The 22,502-nt window shown below is 45.9% G+C and overlaps 1 protein-coding gene across 1 annotated transcript; it reads left to right on the forward strand.

The window, feature by feature from the left end:
• The first annotated feature begins 1,194 nt into the window (after window positions 1-1,194).
• On the forward strand, window positions 1,195-18,967 carry LOC115184958 (serine/threonine-protein kinase WNK1-like). Its single transcript, XM_029745540.1, has 3 exons — window positions 1,195-2,587; window positions 4,460-5,905; window positions 18,867-18,967. Exons 2-3 carry the CDS (start codon window positions 5,093-5,095, stop codon window positions 18,951-18,953), a joined length of 900 nt encoding a protein of 299 aa, XP_029601400.1. The 5' UTR covers window positions 1,195-2,587; window positions 4,460-5,092; the 3' UTR covers window positions 18,954-18,967.
• The last annotated feature ends 3,535 nt before the right edge of the window (window positions 18,968-22,502 follow it).

Here is a 22,502-nt window from a genome sequence, read left to right on the forward strand (position 1 = left end):
GGACACTGGAGCCCGGCGGCATCGGAGCCCGGCGGCATCGGAGCCCGGCGGCATCGGAGCCCGGCGGCGTCGGAGCCCGGCGGCATCGGAGCCCGGCGTCGGAGCCCGGCGGCATCGGAGCCCGGAGTCGGAGCCCGGCGTCGGAGCCCGGCGGCATCGGAGCCCGGAGTCGGAGCCCGGCGTCGGAGCCTGGCGTTGGTCAAAGAGCAGGGGAGCCAACTGCACCGTCTGCACCTCTCAGTCAGCAGCACTACCCAGACAAGGTGCTGAGGCTTGGTAAGAGAGCAACTCTGGTCCCAGAGGAATGGCTGCGGAGAGCACACCCACACAGACTGAAGCTACATTCAAAATGACACCCTATTCCCTATATAACCCTATGGGCTCTGGTCAAAAGTTGTAGACTATATAGGAAATAGAGTGCAATTTGGCATACACAATGAGGGCTGTCTACATCGATCTACATTGAACTGTCAGCTGAATAGAAGAGCTGCTGAAGAGACTGTGTGAGTGTGAGAGAGAAAGAAAGAGACTGGTTTGGATCTTACACAGGAAGTTACAAAAGAGGGCTATCCCATTGTTAGAGGCTGCATATGGGACAACATGAAGAGAATAAATCAACCCAGTTGACATGGTAATTTTCTGTTGAGAAGCTACTTTATGGCTGTCTCAGGGAGAAGCTAGAAGCTTTCTCAGGGAGAAGCTACTTTATGGCTGTCTCAGGGAGAAGCTAGAGGCTTTCTCAGGCCAAAGCTGGTTCTCATCATTAAACGCTCATGATCAGGTCTGGAGTTACGACAAATTTCATGTCAGAGTGGTTGTAAATTGTACTGGACTTCTGGTAGCCTATGGAAGTCAGTGTATGTCTTTTAAAACTAATGTGAAAAATGCAGGAAATTGTACCACCCTATAAATACACATTTTCAAACTAGCCTACTTCTGAAAGATTTGCACGTTGACAATACAGTGATGTAATACAATGATTTTCACAAACAATAAGACAAATATGTAAACGTTTCCAATTGCTTATTCAACCAACAACTTTCAGACAAAGACAATCCATTATAATGAAAGAATGGGGCCAAACGCATTAGGCTGGTTTACACATCATTATCCGATGAAAACTAAAATCCCCTCGTGGATCTCGCGGTGTGTCAATGTTGTGCTTGGGAATTGTAGTGCAATACATTTGCAGTGACCAAACGAATAGCTTTTAATGATGAACCTGGACTTTAAATTTGACAGCCACACAACCCGAACAACACACATGGTCATCTACAGTATATCATTTCAATGGATTTCAAAACATCATGAATGTCAATATACTCGGATTATACTTCCTCCTTCATTGACTACAAATTCGATAAGCTCCACTTCTGCGCAGGCGCTCCATCCCAACATCTGGAAACAAGCACTTTTCGCAGGTGCTATATCATATGTAATTAGTTGTAATGTTATTTCAATAGAAGTACTCTGATTGACATTTACAAATAAGTATATTATTCTCATTAAGAAAAGCTAAAATGAATGGTGTTCATTGTCCACATGAAAAAGTGGTATTTTCAACAAAAAACACTCACACAGAATGATAACGCATCACTGTGAGACAGTAACGTTAAGAGCTCTTCTTAGCCTACTATGTTATAGCTGAATCATTTTAGGGGGCAGGGAAGTTGACAGTCTGAGCCTACTCTCCCCCGGATAAAAAGTGACATGTCCCCATACTCCATGGTCTTTTTGGACTGTGTATCCGTATAAAATGTTGAATCCAGTCTGCTATCGCTGGCTTCGGTCTCGCCACAGTGTGGAAGCAGGCGCGATCCCCCAGGTCTTTGATTTAAAAAAAGGAAAAAAAGCGACTGGCTGACGAGGACCCCACGTCAACACGCAGTTTGGAAGCTCATAGCTTGGCTAGAGCAGTTAGCAACCAGATACACAGTCAGCGCTCCATCAAACCTTACATGCCTGACATCTGTGAATGAAGCGAACCAAAGGGAAACAGCTGTATGTAGGCTATGTTAGCGACCTGAAACGGCAACATCTGACTGTGGACACGTAGGAGAGAGGCTTTGCCTACATACATTGTGTTGTCATTTTCTGTCTGCTGTTTTGTGGATAACAAAAGCGCATTCGATCCGAACGGAGTCATTGGAACAGACGAGTGAACGAGAATTGAACCGCAGTGGATGTCTTGCTCTTTCTGTGTTCACATCGTAATACAACTGTAGCGGAGTAATCGCATGGAGATGGAGTAAAATTGAGGTCATCTGGAATTGCGGCTGAGAGATGAGGAATTTGTTTTGTCCGCTCTGATCTAATAGGAGGGAGAGAAGAACTGCTGGATACAACCCCGATATGAACGTGGCTTTCTCGCTCTGCTTGAGGTAGCTGCTAAAGCCAATGAAAGACGGCGGTCTTGAGAACGCATACGGTCGCTTTGGAATGTAGATATGCGCGTTTATTCTTGCACATTTTAACAAAAAAACGAATGTGATCTAATACTAGTAACTAGGACTATCGTTGCACATTTTTGTTGAATTACTCAAGTATCAACCAGCCGATCTACGGGAGAATGGCCATGATACAAAAGGTAATGCATTTACCAATCATGTTGTTGATGTAGCTGGAAAGTGCATGCATATTGACACACAGGCTAATGACATCCAGGTATACTAGCTTGATTCTTGGCTGTTTCACTACGAAATAGTTTTTTAGCTAACTTCTACGGCTCGCTATAGCGCGTGCTGTGGAAAACCTACCGTATCGGCGTTGTGTTGCGTCGGCTGGGTTTGCTTAACATGCCTGGCATTGGACACTATTGCAATTACTGCTAGTTTGTTATAACAACGCTAACTATTTATCTGCATCGTGCGCTCTGTCTGGAAGTCATTTTATGCGCGAGACTATCCATATTCAGCGCGAGCGTAAAGTAACCAGGACTACCTTGCTTCGTTTATGTTCCTCACGAGCTTTTTTACTTGACTAAGTTAGCTAGCTAGTTGTCCAAGCTGACGATAAATAACATAACTATTTCGCTGTAAACTCGCTTTGGTACAGACCCCTTGACAGTCGATAGATGTCTGTTCGTTGTAGAATTCATTATAGCTACGGCAAGACAGCACTGTACAAGTGTAGCTAGCGAACTATTCCACCATGGTTAGCCAGTTATGCTAGCTAGCTATAAAGACGAGTGGGAAGGGAAAGGCCACAGAGCGTACTCTTCAATAAAGGTAAATGAATAACGTAACATTTATGATCGGAAGAAAATATAATACAAAATCGAGTCACCGTTATCAGATACTATTGACAGCGTCAATGTTTTTCGGTATAAAATAAATAATATTAGCTTGCTCACGGTATCGATTCGACCCACGAAGTTAATGAGATCATTCATTCTCAGATTGGCGACCCGTCAATGTCATTCATGTGTGTCATGTTTAACCAGGTTCAGATGTTTTTTTACATTTTCTTTGTAATTACATTTCAGTCACTTCGGATTTATCTTAATTTTGGGATTTCTAAGAAAATCTCAGTTAATAAGTTATCTGCGCATGGTCAGAAATCTGGTAAACGATATTATACATTACTAGTGGAAAAATATTAATAGTACAATTATGGGGAATGACATTTTTTTGGTGCTTTAATTAATATTCAGACATGACCATACATTTCTGAACTAGAGTAATGGAATGGGTAGCGAGCTAATTCGTTTTTAGATGCCACACTGTTTTGCGTCCCAAATTGCACACTTCCATATCAGTGGTTCTCAAACCACTCATCGGGGACCCTTCTTCCTTCCACAATGGAAACGTTTTTAAACTGAATCCTTGGGACATCCCAACTCTGACGCTACTCCTAAACGGTTAATGCATGGCTCTCCAACCCTGTTCCTGGAGCGCACCAACCCTAATCTAGCGCACCTGATTCTAATACTTAGCTGGTTGATAAACTGAAGCGGGTTAGTTACAACTGGTGTTGAAACGAAAACCTACAGGAGGTTTAGGGTAGGGATGTCCCAAGGATCCCGGATAGCACTAACCTTTTCATAATTTTTTTGTAGCTCTGAACTAGCTCACCTGATTCACCTATTCAAGGGATTGATGATTTGTTGAATCAGGTGAGCTAGTTCTGGAATAGATCAAATACATGGAACGGCTAGGGTTCCCCTGAGGAGAGGTTTGATAACCACTGCCATATAGTAAACTATATGTAGGGAATAGCTCTGGTCAAAAGTAGTGTACTATGTAGGGAATAGAGTGCAATTTGGGATGTGCAAAACCAAGTCTCCTGTTCTGCAGCTGCGGTAGTGCATGCCAAACCAAGCTACTCTGAATTGTTTTACGCTGTAACCCTGAGGTCAAGCAGAGTCAGGGTTGAGGTTTACAGTTACTTTAAATTTGGATATGCAATTAAACCAAACTTCTCTGCCTCATTCCTTCACTCTCCCTCTGTTCTCTTTTAGTGAATCTGGACCTGGCTTTGGAGGCAGTGGAGTTAATGGTGTGAGTGAGATTTCTCCCTCCCCCACCATCACTACAGAGACACGCCAGAGGCTGTCCACTGTCCAGGCCCAAGCAGTCAGCCTGAGCATGCTAGTACAGACTATCTGGCCTCCTCTTCTTGTGGTCCCTTATGCTCAATGAAGGCTATCTCTGGGTCGCTACAGGATGGATGGTGTGGATTTGACGGTCCTTGTGTGTCATCATCAGCGCTTGCTCCTCTGTGACTGTTTCCTGTTCTTTTCCATTTATAAAAGAACGCCCCCTCTTCTGGGCCCAACCACCCCTGAGCGCTGTAAAAGTTATAGTAACTGTTGTTGTTAAGTTAACTCTCCCCCCCATCCAAACTCCAGAGGGTTTTCTCCAGAGGTTTTATTTTATATACCCATATTATATATTTCCCCCCTCTCAGGAGTTTGTTTGGAAGACACACGGGTGTTCGGTTCTTCACAACAAAAGTTTGGGTTTATTGTTGGTTGCGGTTTACAGTTACTTTTTCTCAAGTTTTGGTTCTTCCTTGTAATTTATTTATACTTGATATTTTGGATTTTTTTTTTGCTCATTGCTCACTCACGCCCTGGAATAAAAAAAACAAGATGTCGGAAACAGACAAGTTCCTTGCCCCTTTCCCTCCGCCGCCCAAGAATGTGAATGGTTCCAGCTCGGACACGTACCTTGGTGAGAATTTGGGAACTGACGGTGTCCGCCGACGCCGCCACACTATGGACCGCGACCCCAAACAGGCCGAGCATCGCTTCTTCCGGCGCAGCGTCATCTGTGACTCGAACGCCACCGCCTTAGACCTCCCCAGCAAGGCCGTCATCCTCACCTCCCCGCCTGACTGTGAGCCCCCCAGCCTGGGCTGGCTCTCCCTGGCTGTCCCCTCTGTGGTGGTACCCGAGCCGTGTCTGGCGGTGGCCGAGGTGGAGGCAGATGAGGAAGGAGGGGATGGGCCTTGTAGTGCGGTATTAGGGCCCAGTGTTGGTGGTGGTACTAGAGGGGATGGTATGGTAGTGCAGATAAAGCCAAGCACGGCAGTATTGGATGTTTGCGGCGGAGAGAAAGTAAAGAAGCTGTCGTCGTTAGCCGCCGCAGAGGCTCCTGGAATCGAGGAGGTGGTGCCCAGTAAAGCGGGGGAGCCCGCGGAGGAGGAGAGCGGTAGTGTTACAGAGGAGATGCGAGAGGAGAAGGAGAAGGGGGCCGCTAAGGCCCTATTAGAGGAGCAGAAGAGGGAAGCAGAGAAGAAGGTTCAGGACGACATAGAGGAAGTAGAGACCAAGGCCATAGGGACCTCGCTGGATGGACGCTTCCTAAAGTTTGACATCGAGATTGGACGCGGATCCTTCAAGACGGTCTACAAGGGCCTGGATACGGAGACTACAGTGGAGGTGGCGTGGTGCGAACTGCAGGTAAGACACAACCCAATCATTTACTGTCCTTTACTTCCTTACTCACTGCTCTGAGTAACATTTTAAGCAATGTTTTATTATACTCTCTCAATTCTTCCTCTGCTGCCTATTGTAGTGGCAAACTAAAGTACCTAAATAGATTGGCGTACACAAAATATCCCAGGTATGAAGATACAGATAAGGTGCAGAAGGAAGGATGTAGCTTGCTATACCTCGTCTGATAAAGATCACACAGGGTTGGTAGATGGATGATGTCAGAGCAGCGCTGAGGTAAAGATGATGCCCAGCAAGGGTGCAACTTGCGGGTGCCGATGCAACAGCCCAGACAGACAGAATGGCACACAGGATGTTGTTGCTAGTTTCTACATTCTTAATCTGTACAAGAAGTTGTTTTTGTGGTCATGATTCCCATAGTGAGAGTGAGAGTGAGAGTGAGAGTGAGTGAGTGAGTGAGTGAGTGAGTGAGTGAGTGAGTGAGTGAGTGAGTGAGTGAGTGAGTGAGTGAGTGAGTGAGAGAGAGAGAGAGTGTCGTTAGAAAGTTTCACGTTTGTCAGCCAGTCATATGACTGGATCTTAGTTGAATTCACAGCTCCGTTTAGAATCTAGCTCACGTGGTGGAAGGAGCAGTTGGTTGCTTGGCTCTGTGATACGGTCACTGATAACTAACTCCCAAATCCCTCCACGAAGGAGCCTCAGTTTGGTGTCAGGTAAGCAGGGGCGGAGGTTAGTTTTAAAATAACACCTTGGGGCTAAACAGCTGTAACTCAGGGGGTATGTCTCTAATGGCACCCTATACCCTTTATAATCGACCACTTTGACCAGAGCCTCAGGGGCACAGTAAAGGGAAAAGGGCACCATTTGGAATGCATTACAGGGGGTCCGTGTTAACCATGTTGTTAATGAAACTCAGTAGGTTCTCATTTAGAGAGTGCGGTCGGGTCACTCACTGCAATAAAGCTGTTTTCCTCCTGTGTAGAAGTCACAAGATGCTGTTTCTCCCTCTCTGCTGAAATTCACTTATTCTGCCGCCTTTTCTTTCAAAGAGATGTTTGTGAGTTGTGACTGAGCCCTGGTCCCAGCTCTGTGGACTAGATGGTTCTTCCAACTGTTGTTGTCACTATGACTTATGCTACAATTTGTTAGTCATGCAGTCAGTTGGGCTCAGATACTAGAAAACTGTCCAATCACAGTCCACCCTATAATCCACAACCATGGAATTGAATCACATCACTCAGTCGCCTGGTTGCAGCTGATTGCATGTGGACGTGACGATGCCCCTTCAAGCATCATCCAGGCAGCTCATCCAATAGTGAATTCTTAATGTCTATAAAGAGCTCCTGGTCTGTAGATTAAGGTTATGTTACGTACATGTGTCTATCCACTCTAACCACAGGTAGCATAATGTACATTGCATGTAGGGTTAAGACCTCTATTGGGCCTGCTGGCTGGGTAATCCTATGGATGGATGACTGTTTGTCAGACAGTTTTGTAAGACAGACTATGCACTTCTACTGACATGGGATGAAGTAGTGGGAGTGGGGTTACACACATTCTCACACGCTGCCTGGGTGGGCGTGGCGTCATGAGAGCATCCAATTGGTCGATGACTGTTTGTGACGTGTGTGAAGAGTTGTGGGGGGGGTGGTGGGCATCCCTCAATAGCTGATCCAAAGCAGTCCCATCCCAGAGGGAATGAAAGATGGAGGGAATGAATGAAAGATGGAGGGAATGAATGAAGGATGGAGGGAATGAATGAAGGATGGAGGGAATGAATGAAGGATGGAGGGAATGTATGAAGGATGGAGGGAATGAATGAAGGATGGAGGGAATGAATGAAGGATGGAGGGAATGAATGAAGGATGGAGGGAATGAATGAAGGATGGAGGGAATGAATGAAGGATGGAGGGAATGAATGAAGGATGGAGGGAATGAAAGAAGGAATGAATGAAGGATGGAGGGAATGAATGAAGGATGGAGGGAATGAATGAAGGATGGAGGGAATGAAAGAAGGATGGAGGGAATGAAAGAAGGATGGAGGGAATGAAAGAAGGATGGAGGGAATGAAAGAAGGATGGAGGGAATGAAAGAAGGATGGAGGGAATGAAAGAAGGATGGAGGGAATGAAAGAAAGAAAGGAGGGAGGGGTAGTGGGGTCGTAGGTCATGAGTAGGCGCAGCGAAGGTTTGATGACAATGTTTGCTTTTGACAAAGAGAGGGAGCAGAATGAAAAGGGGAAGTGGAGACACACACACACACACACACACACACACACAGAGAGAGGAGTGCCTGGCCTTGTATGCTGCAGTGGCCCTCTGTCCTTTTGTAGGCCAGGGCTGAGAGTTGGTTGTTGGGCGGAGGAACTCTAGAAGGAAACCACATTTTAATTGGTCAATGTTTTCTGGGCTTGAGGGACAGTGGGGGAAAATGAGGAAGAATAATCTTAGGTGCGTCCCAAATGGCTCCCTATTTATTGCACTACTGTTGACGAAGTCGGCAAGGCCCATAGGGCTCTGGTCAGAAGTAGTGCACTCTATAGGGAATAGGGTGCCATTTGGGATGTTGCCATTGTCGGCGGTCGTGTTTTAGAAGGAATTTCAAGGTTTTTGAGCACCAAGCCAGGCTAAGTAGAGGGGGAGGGGCCGAGCACCTCTGAGTGTTATTCTAATGCCATTCATGCTGGACTTGAGAGACAGAATTTCTGTGGTCTGTTTCTCAATGCAGATTGTCTGTTTGAGGCCAGAATTTTTTAAATATATTAATACTTTTTTTTTTTGGGGGGGGGCAAGTTAGTCTTGTCCCATTGCTGCAACTCCCGTACGGACTCAGGTCAAGAGAGCCATGCCTCCTCCGAAACATGACCCCGCCAAGCCACACTGCTTCTTGACACACAGCTCACTTACCCCAGAAACCAGCCTCACCAATGTGTCGGAGGAAACACTGTACTACTGGCGACTGATGTCAGCGTGCATGAGCCGGCCGCCACAAGGAGTCGCTAGAGCAGGATGGGACAAGGCCATCCCATCTGGCCAAACCTCCACCTAACCCGGATGACTCTGGGCCAATTTTGCACAGCCGGCTGCGACACAACCCGGGATCGAACCCGAATCTGTAGTGACGCCTCAAACACTGCAATGCAGTGCCTTAGACCACTGTTCCACTCGGGAGGTCCGTGTTTGGGGCCAGATTTAACCTAGCGTTTCTTTGAAATGTCTTTCTCTTACATTTAGGTTTTTGTATGACTTTCTATGCTGATCATTTTTTTAAGTGATAGAATCTTAAAGAGCCAATGAACACGCCGATTGATACGTGTGTTTTTCTGTTGCTCATTAGAAAAACTAGATTTCAGTCTTCGAGGTGGGTCTCCTGACCGATTTCCACTTTTGGTTAATGGTGTTTGTCCCTCATGAGACACTGTAGGAAGCCTATTTCACTTCCTCAACCTCCCCAGAAATCTGTAATTAATTTTTACATTTTGTCCGAGGATTTTTCAGATGCACAATTTTTCATCCATCAAAGGTGTTTGATGCAGTGTTTCTCAAGTAAAAAATGGTGCTACGTGTTATCTTCTGTAAACAGTCAGAGCTGCTGGGCAGGTCTGTCTCACTGTCTTTGCTATTGGGTAGAGGGCAACCTCCGCAGCTGTTCACCCTATGTTAGTGGGCAAGTGGACACCTCAACCTTCATTTACCCGGTGTGACGTGCAGATGTTCCAAACTCCGTTTTAGACCAGACTGACTTCATCCTATTTACACTTTGTAGTAAATTTGGACACTAGAATAACTGTTTTTGACTCATATCGATTCCACATAGGCTGTTTTCAAAGGGATTTGTTGGTTTTTAAAGGCAGTCACTCTTTTTAATTACTTAGCCTACCCTGCTTTATACTTGACTGATATTTGCAATTTAAATCCTTCGTCGCCGCGGGAACACTTCTTTATTTCATCTTCCTTGTATGGAATTAGGGCACAGGGATATGACTGTGAGCTATGAGACTGCAGTCAGCTAAGCTTTGTGGAACGTTAAGTTATTTATGAGAAGTTCTGGCGATGAGCTAAACTCTGTTTTGTTTCTTTTGTGGGAAGTGAGGGAGAAAGAGAGACTAAGAGGGGGTTTGACTTCAGTACTGCAGCATCACTTGGTCTCCTTCGCAAACTCTCAAACTTAGCGGGATGGTTGACGGGTTCTGAAATGACACCATAATGGTTTGTTTACATTCCTGTTAGTAGTGAGCATTTCTCCTTTGCCTTGATAATCCATCCACCTGACAGTTGTGGCATATCAAGAAGCTGATGAAACAGCATGATCATTACACAGGTGCACCTTATGCTGGGGACAATAAAAGGCCACTCTAAAATGTGAAGTTTTGTCACACAAGACAATGCCATAGATGACTCAAGTTTTGAGGGAGTGTGCAATTGACATGCTGACTGAAGGAATGTCCACTAGAGCTGTTGCCAGAGAATTTAATGTTAATTTCTCTACCATAAGCCGCCTCCAACTTCGTTTTAGAGAATTTGGTAGTATGTCCCACCGGCCTCACAATCATAGACCACTTGTATGGCGTCGTGTGGGCGAGCGGTTTGCTTATGTCAATGTTGTGAACAGACGGTGGGGTTATGGTATGGGCAGGCATAAGCTACGGACACCGAACACAATTACATTTTATTAATGACAATTTCAATGTACAAAAATACAGCAACGAGTTCCTGAGGCCTATTGTGAGACCATTTTTTTTTAAGGTATCTGTTAGTGATGCACCGATATGATACACCTGGTTTCCTGTGGCTCAGTTGGTAGAGCATGGTGTTTGCAACGCCAGCATGGTGTGTGCAACGCCAGGGTTGTGGGTTCGATTCCCACGGGGGGCCAGTACAAAAAAGAAAAAAAAAAGAAAAAAATATGTATGAAATGTATGCACTCGCTCTGGATATGAGCGTCTGCTAAATGACTAAAATGTAAATGTAAAATGTAAAAAACGATACCGATATTTACAATTTTAGCGGCCTTTTAAGCATTCTAGTACAGTTAAATAGTTAACACACACACATGAACGCAGCGGTCTAAGGCACTGCATCTCAGTGCAAGAGGCGTCACTACTGTCCCTGGTTTGAATCCAGGCTGTATCGCATCCAGCCCATAGGGAGTCCCATAGGGCGGCGCACAATTGGCCCAGCGTCGTCTGGGTTTGGCCGAGGTAGGCCGTCACTGTAAATAAGAATTTGTTCTTAACTGACTTGCCTAGTTAAATAAAGGTTACTTACACACACACCACACTGACCAAAAAGTTATTTTGTTGGCATTTACGTATGTACCCATTACTCGTAAAACATAATCAAAACCTATTTATTTCACTTACTTGCTGTGCTGTTTCGTTGTTCATTTGTTCAGTCGTTTCATTCTCAACCAGGATTTCTATGGAACGCCGTTTGGGTGTTTGCGTGTCAAAAAAGATACACGTCGAATATCACTATTTGACCAATCAGGACCTGAATATAACTGCACGTCACATAATAATTTCACGCGTTCATACATTTTTTACGTAATTATTACACATTGATTACACTCACACGTATTTCATGTCACAACGATTCATTGATACCTATGCTATGATGCTGGTAAAGTTGTCTCGCGCACCTACAGTGCTGGTCATAAAAAAAACACATCAAAATGACAATCTGTTTCAGTAGCTATAGTTAGCTAGGTGTCATTATCTAAAATAACCCTAATTTATAAGGCAGTTCTTATTTGATTGATGGCGGTCGGACCCATCTATGTGAAGCTAGCCACAATAAGGATTAGCCACAATAGTGGACTTTGTGGTTTGCCTTCAAAATACAAATACTATTTGTATTAATTTGCATCACTGTCAATGAAATACTTTTATTTTGAAGGCAAACCGCAAATTGCACTATTGTGGCTAATCCTTAGTGTGGCTAGCTTCACAATACATACATAACCCAGTCCGGTCAAGCCTCACTAGTCAGATGAAGCTAACTGGCTGCTTATAACGTTAGCTTTGGGCAACAGGGTTAAGTAGCTGGCTAGCTATTTATTTTCATGAACTGAAGTTCAATTTGAATAGGCGAACAACAAATGGCAACCTAGCTAATACTTACTCACAAGGATTCTGAAATCATTGCTAAGAAATCATTCTACTGGTCATTGTTTTCACGCTGGTTGTATTGGTGCTAGCTAGGTACCAAGCTAAAGCTAGCTACCCCAGAAGTTGCAGTCGGACAAATGATGCTTTATTACCAACGCGGTATTGAGAACACATTGTTCGTGGCCAGTGTTTGCTTGGTTGCAGACTTTCTTGTACAGCTTTGACAGAGCTACTGTATCTTTTTTGACACGCAAAGACCCAAACGGTGTTCCATAGTATGTCGTGAAGCTAATAGCAGTGACGCTATTACTGTGTAACTCCTGTAGGGCAACATTTGAAAAATAGTGCACTTGGTAGTGTGTACCGGTGCTCGACCAGTCGGCGAAAGCCAACATCACCCACGACAGAGAACGGTTGATTGTCAAGGGCAATGAATTCCTTTATCTTGGCTTTAATGGATTTTGCCTTTGAGTTGTCTCGCTGAAATTGTCTTACTCTTTCAAATGACTGCTGGACTTGTTGACTGCTCCCCACAGCAGACAGTGGGCTAGGTTAGGAATGCTGTGTTGCACGTGTAGCGCAACATTTTACGCGGCGTCATTGCGTCATGTACCTACGTTATATAGGTATGTTATATAGGTATGCACGTCAGCTTTGACATCGGTTTTGCACATCGCTGTTAAACTAGACATTGGCTAATACCGATGTTGGCATTTTTAGCTAATATCGTCCGATTCCGATATGTTCCCCGATATATCGTGCATCCCTAGTATCTTTGACCATCTGTATTCCCAGTCGTGAAATCCGTAGGTTAGGGCTCAGGACCTCGGTCTGGGGTGAAGGTTCACCTTCCAAGAGGACAACGACCCTAAGCACACAGCCATGACAACGCAGGAGTGGCTTCGGGACAAGTCTCTGAATGTCCTTTAGTGGCCCAGGCAGAGCCGGGACTTGAAACTGATCGAACATCTCTGGAGAGACCTGAAAATAGCTGTGCAGCGACGCTCCCCATCCAACCTGACAGAGCTTGAGAGGATCTGCAGAGATAAATGGGAGAAAACTCCCCAAATTCCGGTGTGCCAAGCCTGTAGTGTCATACCCAATAGAAGACTTGAGGCTGTAATCGCTGCCAAAGGTGCTTTCCACAAAGTACTTAGTAAAGGGTCTGAATACAGGTAAATGTGATATTTCATTTAAAAAAAATAAAAATTTTGCAAGCATTTCTAAAAACCTGTTTGTTTTGTCATTATGGGGTATTGTGCATAGATTGAGGGGGGAAATCTATTGAATCCATTTTAGATTGAGGCTGTAACGTACCAAAATGTGGAAAAAGTCAAGGGTCTGAATACTTTCTGAATGCACTGTTGTATATGTTCTGAGTACTCTCTCTCGTAGCTCTTTTCTTTCAGTGCTTTCTCTCGCTTTCACCATGTATCGGCATGAGTCTCATTCATATATATATATATATCTATATCTCTCATGTTTTCCTTTCACAGGAATTATAATGTTGCAAGTAGGCAGAGAAGAGATTGCTGCTAGCTAAAACAGGGCCACTAAAGATTATATTTGCTCTGAGCTTATTCTCTGGGCTTTTTTATTATTTTTTTGTGCTTTCTCTCACTTTCACGTCATGAGTGTCATCGCTCTTTCTTTTACCTCATCTCTCTCTCTCTCTCATGTCCTAAGATGTCAGAGAGAGGACAAGACATGGAAAACAAAGCAGTGTTATTGTACTCAGTGGAGGAGACCTGTAAACTCTCTCATTTTAGGAGACACGTTCTTCATTCTGCTTTCCGCAGTGTGAAGAAAACAGAACCTGACTCAGTTTGCGCAACACCCCATTCCTCTAGCCATCCGTACTCTCTTTCCCTCTCTCCCCCCTCTCTCCCCCTCTCTTCCCCTCTCTCCCCCTCGCTGACGTTTCCTGTGGTTCCTGTCGGGTCTGTGTGACCTTGTTTGTAGCGGAGAGTAGACAGCAAGTTTTGCTGCCCAAACAGCAACCGTTTCCCCTATATAGTGCACTACTTTTCCACCACGTAGACCCAGAGTGCTGCTCTAATGGCCCTTAAAACTAGTTGTTCATGTAGACTCTTCACTTACACTTGGCTCTCCTTCCTTGTTCCATTATGCTACAGGTCCAGGACCTGCGCCAAGGAAAGTCTAGGCCTACACACACAGCGAGACACACATGTGCTCGACACACCACACACCACTGAAGCAGACGTTTTTTTGGGGGAGGAAAACCACTATAGAAGAATGTAGAAGATGGAAATTGACACAGTTATTCGATATTACAACACAGTATGGACTAAGAGGTCATACTGGAGGTCTATCTTTCTCTCCCTCTCTCTCTGCTCTGACGTATCCTTCAGTCGTGCCCGGAGCTCTGGGCTTATCACAGAGATGTTAGTATCAGAGTAAAGGAAGTTGTGAGGGGAGGTGACTCTGCCTTGTCTGCCCTGCAGCGAAGAGAGACACACACACACACACACACACACACACACACACACACACACTGAGATCTCAGAGGCAATGGCTAAGTGAGCAGGGGAGAGAGCGAGAGCTGCGTCCTAAATTACACACTATTCCCTATTTAGGCTGTGCACTGGCTCAAAAGTAGTGCACTATGTAGGGAGTTCTGGGACACAGCCATCGTGTCGTCATCAGTGAATAATGCGAGGGATGTAAAACATGGAGGAGATGAGTGCAAAATGGCAACCTATTCTTCTTTATAGGGCACTACTTTTAACCAGAGCCCTGATCAAAGGTAGTGCACTATAAAGGGGAATAGGGTGCCATTGTTGGACAGCCAGAGGGAGAGGAGGAAGAACCCATCGCATGGATCTGAGCCACAGCCATTCCCTTCTCTCCCTTGAATTCATTGTTGAAGTACTTTGTGTGTGTTGTGGATCAGAGGAAGACAGAGCATAGGGCGAAAGGGGCTGCTCTTCCTTCATTTACAATCCTCTGTCCTCCTTCCTTGTGGTGTGTGGATCTTGAGTGTGGTGCGTTTACAGGTTTGAGTGTGAGCTATAGGAACATAAGTCTGTAATGGAAATCTACAGAGTGTGTTTGACTTGTCTCTGAAAGATATGATTGACAGTTCTTATTATTTTTTTAAATTCTTTCTCGTTCGCTCTCTCTTCTGCTTTGCATTTTATCACTCAGCTAGTAAATTTGTCTGTCTGGTTTTGTCTTTGGGCTCACGTGTCTGCTGGAAGCATTGTCTCTCTTACCTCCCTTCTCTCTCTGTCAGAGCCTTGGTGGGTGGGATAAGGTTTTTGAGTGGCGCAGTGTGGTGTAGAGGATTTGCGTGGTTTAAGTTGCGGCAGCAGTCAGACTAGGCTACACTAGAGCGACAGTGGGTTGTTCTGTAACAGGGGCCGTGAACAAGGCTGGGTTGAATTGGGGCACAAGTGAAAGCCCCTGTGTGACAGTGGGGTTGTTCTGTAACAGGGCCGTGAACAAGGCTGGGTGAATTGGGGACAAGTGAAGCCCCTGTGTGACAGTGGGGTTGTTCTGTAACAGGGCCGTGAACGAGGCTGGGTGAATTGGGGACAAGTGAAGCACCTGCGTCAGACATGCTGTATGATTTACCTCTGAAGAAAGCCTGACCCAGCTGAGCTTTCTCGCCCACTCTCACTCCTCTTCTGTCTCTGGCTCTGTGTGTGTGTGTGTGTGTGTGTGTGTGGTGTGTCTGTCTGTGTGTGTGGTCTGTGTGTCTGTCTGTTGTCGCTCTCTCTGTGTCTCTCTTTCCATCTCGCTGTCTTCCTCTCATTTTTTGTTTTTTTCTGTCTTTCTCGTTTTCGTCAGAGACTCATGTCTGTTCTCAGATCTTAAGCTAACTGTCTGCTCTTTATTTTTACAGCCTGTCTCTCCTCAGTAGCACAGAGCGCTAGGCTAAATGCTAAAAGTCCCAACTGCAGTAGACTAAAAGCTAGATACCCAACAGCAATAGGCTAAATGCTAGGCTAATAGCTAACATAAAGCAGGTCAGCCTGGCCTGCTCTGAAAGGGATACCTAGTCAGTTGATACCTAGTCAGTTGCACAACTGAATGCATTCAACCAAATTGTCTCTTCTGCATGTAACCCTACCCCTCTGAATCAGAGACGTGTGAGGGGCTGCCTTAATCGTCATCGGCACCCGGGGAGCAGTTGTTGTTGGGGGTTAACTGCCTTGTTCAAAGGCAGAACGGCATCTTGCTGGTTCGGGGATTTGAACCAGTGACCTTTCGGTTACTGACCCAACGCTCTTAACCGCTAGGCTACCTACAGCACTGAATTGGTGATCTCCTGAAGGTTTCAATTCCTGTCTTTTAAAGGGAGCGAAAGAAGGGGAGAGAGATGGTGGCATGCCAAGGCTTGTTCTTTCTCTCTGCTCCTCCTGAGATGGGGATCTAAACTATGTGAAGATGTTTGCTGTAATTCCCCAGATATCCTCAGGGCCAACCAAGACTGAGTTTATGAAGAAAACATTTTTGTCTCTTCTCTTGGGAAGGCAGTGAACTGCTCACGTTTTCACTGCTCACCCCTACACCTCCTGCCTGCTCACCCCTACACCTCCTGCCTGCTCACCCCTACACCTCCTGCCTGCTCACCCCTACACCTCCTGCCTGCTCACCCACTTCCACCTCTGTTTTACCTCCCATTATAAGCAATGTAAGTGACTCGTTCCTATGTCATACTTCCGTGTTAACTCGATGATTAAATCATCAAATCATCAAATTCATGAAAATGTGGTTACATCAGATATATAAAATACTATATTTGTGTGTTTGGATGAATTTACTTCTGCCAGATGCTTTTCAGTTTTAGCGCTGAAGACCATTTTTCGCTAGGTTTTTCCCTATTGAATACCAGCCTACAGAAGATCAAAAATGACAAGGCTACTAGCATAGCATATTGGCTCCATTACTAACCTCTTCTCTCTGGCCCGTGATCAATTTCTGTCATGCTGATTGTCTCTAAATCATTTTCTGGAAAGAGTTTTTTTTAAATCCCATGCTGTTTGTGGAACGACAGACACACAGACAGTCTGGAGTGAGGGCCCGGCCGAAGTGTGTTTCGGATTTAGAAAATTGAGGGGTTATGTTTTTTATGAGCCAGTTAAACAATAGTGACATTGTCAAGATATTTAAACTAATCAGTTCACATTCTTAACTACAAAACCCCATATTGACAGATGGCTGCAAGTATAAAATCAGTGTAGTTGGATTCCTATTTTGTATTCCCTTGAGTGAGTCTCCAATGAACTTTCCCTCCAACTCCCCTGCACCTCCTCTTTCCTGGCCAACTCCCCTGCACCTCCTCTTCCCTGGCCAACTCCCCTGCACCTCCTCTTTCCTGGCCAACTCCCCTGCACCTCCTCTTCCCTGGCCAACTCCCCTGCACCTCCTCTTCCCTGGCCAACTCCCCTGCACCTCCTCTTTCCTGGCCAACTCTCCTGCACCTCCTCTTTCCTGGCCAACTCCCCTGCACCACCTCTTTCCTGGCCAACTCTCCTGCACCTCCTCTTTCCTGGCCAACTCTCCTATTCAACCACCCACAATCCCACCCTCCCTATTTCCCAACTCCCTTGTGCACCCTTCCAAAAATCCTCCACCCGCTACCCTCCACCCCATTCACCCACCACTCTCCTGGCTAGACTAACTTACCAATCACAGCTGACGGGTTAATTGAGTGACTGACATAACAACTGAAACTGATGATGTCAACCACATTTAAAAATGGCACCTTGTGTATTCTACTGTTCTAACTCTCAGGACGGCAAGTTGAGACCAGTTGCCCATCCCTGACCTATATGAAATAGTGGAGAAAACAGGCTTGCTGCAATGCGATCTACAGTAGGAACATAGGTCTATTCACTAACAATGCGTTACGATGACACAAGTTGGCCTACTTGTGACTTACATATCATGGCCTTAAAGAACTGGTGCTGTGGTTTTGACTTTCAATAGCACTACCCTGCCACAATGAATCCAGAGCGAGAACAAACCTATTGATCAACAGGCCTTATGTGAGCCTCGGTGGCTAAAACTGGGATAAACTAGACTGCTTGTTCACTTCACTGCATCAGCGTAAGCTGAGCTGCACTGCAGTGACTGTGCTGCCTGCTGCGCTGTAATTGTGTTTGTGTGAGAGAGACAGTCTGTTGTGGTTGATGATGGGTTCTCTGTTGTCCACTGCTCCCTGGTTGGTTGGTTTTCTGTTTGCTCTCGCATTCCCTGGATTCTTGTGGCAGGACGTCAGTCATTTGTAAGAGCGGGCAGCTCACTGGACAAAAAAACTGGTTAGGGAGGGGTGTGTGTGACCCACCTCTCCTCTCCTTTCTACACCGTCCCCACTCCATTGTTCCCTTTCAGAATAACCCAAACCAAGCATAAAGACCCAATCATGAGCATTGTATCCAGCTGTCTTGATGCATAGAATTTAGTCAAGCCCTCCATTATGGCTCCTGAGTGGCGCAGTGGTCTAAGGCACTGCATCTCAGTGCAGGAGGCATCACTACAGTCCCTGGTCCGAATCCAGGCTGTATCACATCCGGCCGTGTTTGGGGGTCCCATAGGGGGGCGCACAATTGGCCCAGCGTCGTCCGGGGTAGGCCGTCATTGTAAATAAGAATTTGTTCATTAACTGACTTACCTAGTTAAATAAAACATGTATTATCCTTCCTTCAGCCATCCTCTCTAGCCGAGCTCTGCTGTGTCGGGCTGACGTGTGGAGAATTGGGCCTCATCTGCTAACCAACATATTATACCAGTTTCTAAAATTGGAGAGTTCATATTCGTATTTATTTATTTTTTTCAAGTCTAAATCTGTGGTCTAAAAACAAACACATTTTCTCATTGACCGTAAATGAGGAAGAGCTCATGGTGTCTGTGATCAGAAGGGGAGAGAGAGGCCTACGTTGCAGACTGAGAAGAGAAGAACTGCTGACTCACTGAAGCTTTGGGCTTAATTGACCGTTTTGATTTTAATTGGTCGTTTTCCGCTTCGCCTTCTACAATGCCCCCAGGCTCTCAGAGAGGCCTTAAGACACTGTGGAGGAACAGGGTCACTCTTCTGTCTTACTTTCTTCTCCTGTCATCTTTATCTGGCCCCCTCCCATCTTCTCCTTCTCTCTTTATCTGGCCCCGTCCCATCTTCTCCTTCTCTCTTTATCTGTGCACCCTCCCATCTTCTCCTTCTCTCTTTATCTGGCCCCTCCCATCTTCTCCTTCTCTCTTTATCTGGCCCCTCCCATCTTCTCCTTCTCTCTTTATCTGGCCCCTCCCATCTTCTCCTCTCTCGTCATCCCTCTGCCCCCTCCCATCTTCTCCTCTCTCCCTCTGCCCCCTCCCATCTTCCCCTCTCTCCCTCTGGCCCCTCCCATCTTCTCCGCAGCGTCCCTCTGCCCCCTCCCATCTTCTCCTCTCTCCCTCTGCCCCCTCCCATCTTCTCCTCTCCTCCCTCCTCGTGCCCCCTCCCATCTTCTCCTCTCTCCCTCTGCCCCCTCCCATCTTCTCCTCTCTCCCTCTGCCCCCTCCCATCTTCTCCTCTCTCCCTCTGCCCCCTCCCATCTTCCCCTTCTCCTCTCTCCCTCTGCCCCTCCCATCTTCTCCTCTCTCCCTCTGCCCCCTCCCATCTTCTCCTTTCTCCCTCTGCCCCCTCCCATCTTCTCCTTTCTCCCTCTGCCCCCTCCCATCTTCTCCTCTCTCTCTCTCTCTGCCCACCCTTATTCACCCCTCTCAATTCAAGGGGCTTTATTGGTATGGGAAATGTGTTTACATTGCCAAAGCAAGTGAAATAGATAATAAACAAAAGTGAAATAAAAAATGTACAGTAAACATTACACTCACAAAAATGTCAAAATAGAAGTTTCAAATGTCATAGTATGACTATGTTCAGTGTTGTAACAATGTGCAAATAGTAAAGTACAATAGGGGAAATAAATAGACTCTGTCTCTCTTGCTCCCTATCAGAGATTGATGGAGGGAAAAGGCTCCACAGTTCTCCACGTGCATGCAGCAGGGCTAAACCATATCACATGGTGTCTGTTGAAAGTGGAGCAAGCTGAGATAGGATGTAGAGGTCTTGGCCTATAGAAGAGGGCTAGACCTGAGCTTTGATCACAGCAATATGAATGGAGTGGTTCCCAAGCAAGAAAACGCAGGAATGTGATGAATGTGACTGCTGCTGTTATAACTGTACTACTATATTGTATGATTTGTCCTAACCCAAGTCAGGCTATCCATTATTCAACTGCTCCACTTGGAAAAACCACTGAACTTGAAGGAATGACGATTTTTTTACAGTAGCTTTTGTGTCAAATGTCACGTTTGGTGCGCCTTTCCACAAACACTATTGGGCTGGAATTCTTACTTTGTCTTTTACTTCTCCTGGAGCGTAGGCCATGAGGAAAAAGGCTGTGAGGGTTGAGGGAAGGTGTTTAACTCTCCAACTCTGAGGCTGCTGTGCTGTCACAGACTATTACATCACATGAAGGTCTGTGTTCACCCCCTACCGCAAGGGGAAAGTAGGGCACCCTGCTCTCTCAAAACAACCTTTTGCAGCCCCAGAAATTGAGTGTGATAATAAAGCAATATAAACGGCCATTTTAAACTCTCAGGGCTTTGCCAGAGGAGTAGTGCCTGTCTTAAGGGTATACGGCTGCTGGCCAGTAACAGATTGGTGTGTTTGTGTGGCTATCGGACCTCACCTCGGTGTCCTCTGTTTCTCTGTGTGTGGATGACGAGGCAGGCTGTATTGTACAGAGAAGGAGACGGGGCGATGACTTATCACTTTTTATCGAGACCTTACCAAAACATAAATGCCCTGTGGGAATATTCTAACCCGGCGCAGGGGAGAGAAAGAAAAATATACTAATATTTTTTCCTGCTCTTTTTTTTTTCTTTTTTTCTTTTCTTATCTATAAAATAGCAGGACCTCATTTGCCGGGGCTGTTCTGCTGCATGGTCAGAACTGGAGCAGAGCAGCACCTCATCTGCCGGGGCTGTTCTGCTGCATGGTCAGAACTGGAGCAGAGCAGCACCTCATCTGCCGGGGCTGTTCTGCTGCATGGTCAGAACTGGAGCAGAGCAGCACCTCATCTCGCCGGGGCTGTTCTGCTGCATGGTCAACTGGAGCAGGAGCAGCACCTCATCTGCCGGGGCTGTTCTGCTGCATGGTCAGAACTGGAGCAGAGCAGCACCTCATCTGCCGGGGCTGTTCTGCTGCATGGTCAGAACTGGAGCAGACGCCATCGCAGAGCCTAATGACATGAGCAGCACTCGTGACCAAGGATTGGAACAGACTAGAAACTGGACAGAGACCGAGTTCAGAGTGTAGGGACGGGGACAGAGACTGACAGACAGACAGGGTTAGAGGTGGGGACAGAGACCTGAGGGACAGGGTTAGAGATGGGGACAGAGACTGAGGGATAGGGTTAGAGGCAGTGACTGAGTAGGGATGGTATGGTTGTAATCGAATACTCAAACAGAAGTCAAAAGTCGATCTTTAACCAGAGATCACCATTATTTCAAATACAGTTAAACTTTTTGGTGGAATGTGCTTTGTGGCTTGTTGTCTTGACGACCATGTCAATTTCCTTTGACTCTAGTGTTCCATTTGTACATTTGCGGGGCACTATTTGCTTTAAACCAAGGCAAGCATCACACAATTCTAGTCCCTAAATTCCATTTACCCTCCATGTCTCACTCACTCAATTGCGTTCGGACACAGGCGCCTGTTTAGAAATAAATGCCTTTAAAAACGGTGGGCATAAAAAATGGTTCTGATGGGATACACGCGCTGCATTCCGTGCCAAACGACGACCGTTTTCACATTCAAAATGCACTGGTTGAAATATGTGTCCCGTCTACTTTCCTCTTAGGCTACTTTGCGAACTGCTAGTGCCAGTTAGAATTGATTAGCCTAGGCCTGAAAGGCTCTCCCATCTCCACAGAGGAACTCTGGAGCTCTGTCAGAGTGACCAAGGCCCTACTCCCCCGATTGCTCAGTTTGGCCCGGCGGCCAGCTTTAGGAAGAGTCTTGGTGGTTGCAAACTTCTTCCATTTAAGAATGATGGAGGCTGCTGTGTTCTTGGGGACCTTCAATGCTGCAGACCTTTTGGTACCCTTCCCCAGATCTGTGCCTTGACACAATCCTGTCTCGGAGCTCTACGGACAATTCCTTTGACCTCATTGCTTGGTTTTTGCTCTGACCTTATATAGACGTGTGTGTGCCTTTCCAAATAATTTCCAATCAATGGAATTTACCACTGGTGGACTCAAGTTGAAGAAACAACACAAGGATGATCAATGGAAACAGGATGCACCTGAGCTCAATTTCGAGTCTCATAGCAAAGGGTTTTAATACATTTACAAACATTTCTAAAAACCTGTTGTTGCTTTGTCATTATGGGGTATTTTGTGTAGATTGATGAGGAAAAAATTGTATTTACCCTGTTTTAGAATAAGGCTGTAAGGTAACAAAATGTGGACAAAGTCAATACT

This window comes from Salmo trutta, unplaced genomic scaffold (assembly GCF_901001165.1).
Source record: "Salmo trutta unplaced genomic scaffold, fSalTru1.1, whole genome shotgun sequence".
NCBI classification, from domain to species: Eukaryota; Metazoa; Chordata; class Actinopteri; order Salmoniformes; family Salmonidae; genus Salmo; species Salmo trutta.

Excerpts from the sequence above, each read along its gene's own strand:
- LOC115184958 (XM_029745540.1), top strand. The coding sequence starts at position 5,093 with ATGTCGGAAACAGACAAGTTCCTTGCCCCTTTCCCTCCGCCGCCCAAG. Across the intron at positions 5,906-18,866 it reads TGGCGTGGTGCGAACTGCAG|GAGGAAGAGCTCATGGTGTC; the intron begins GTAAGACACAAC and ends TTGACCGTAAAT.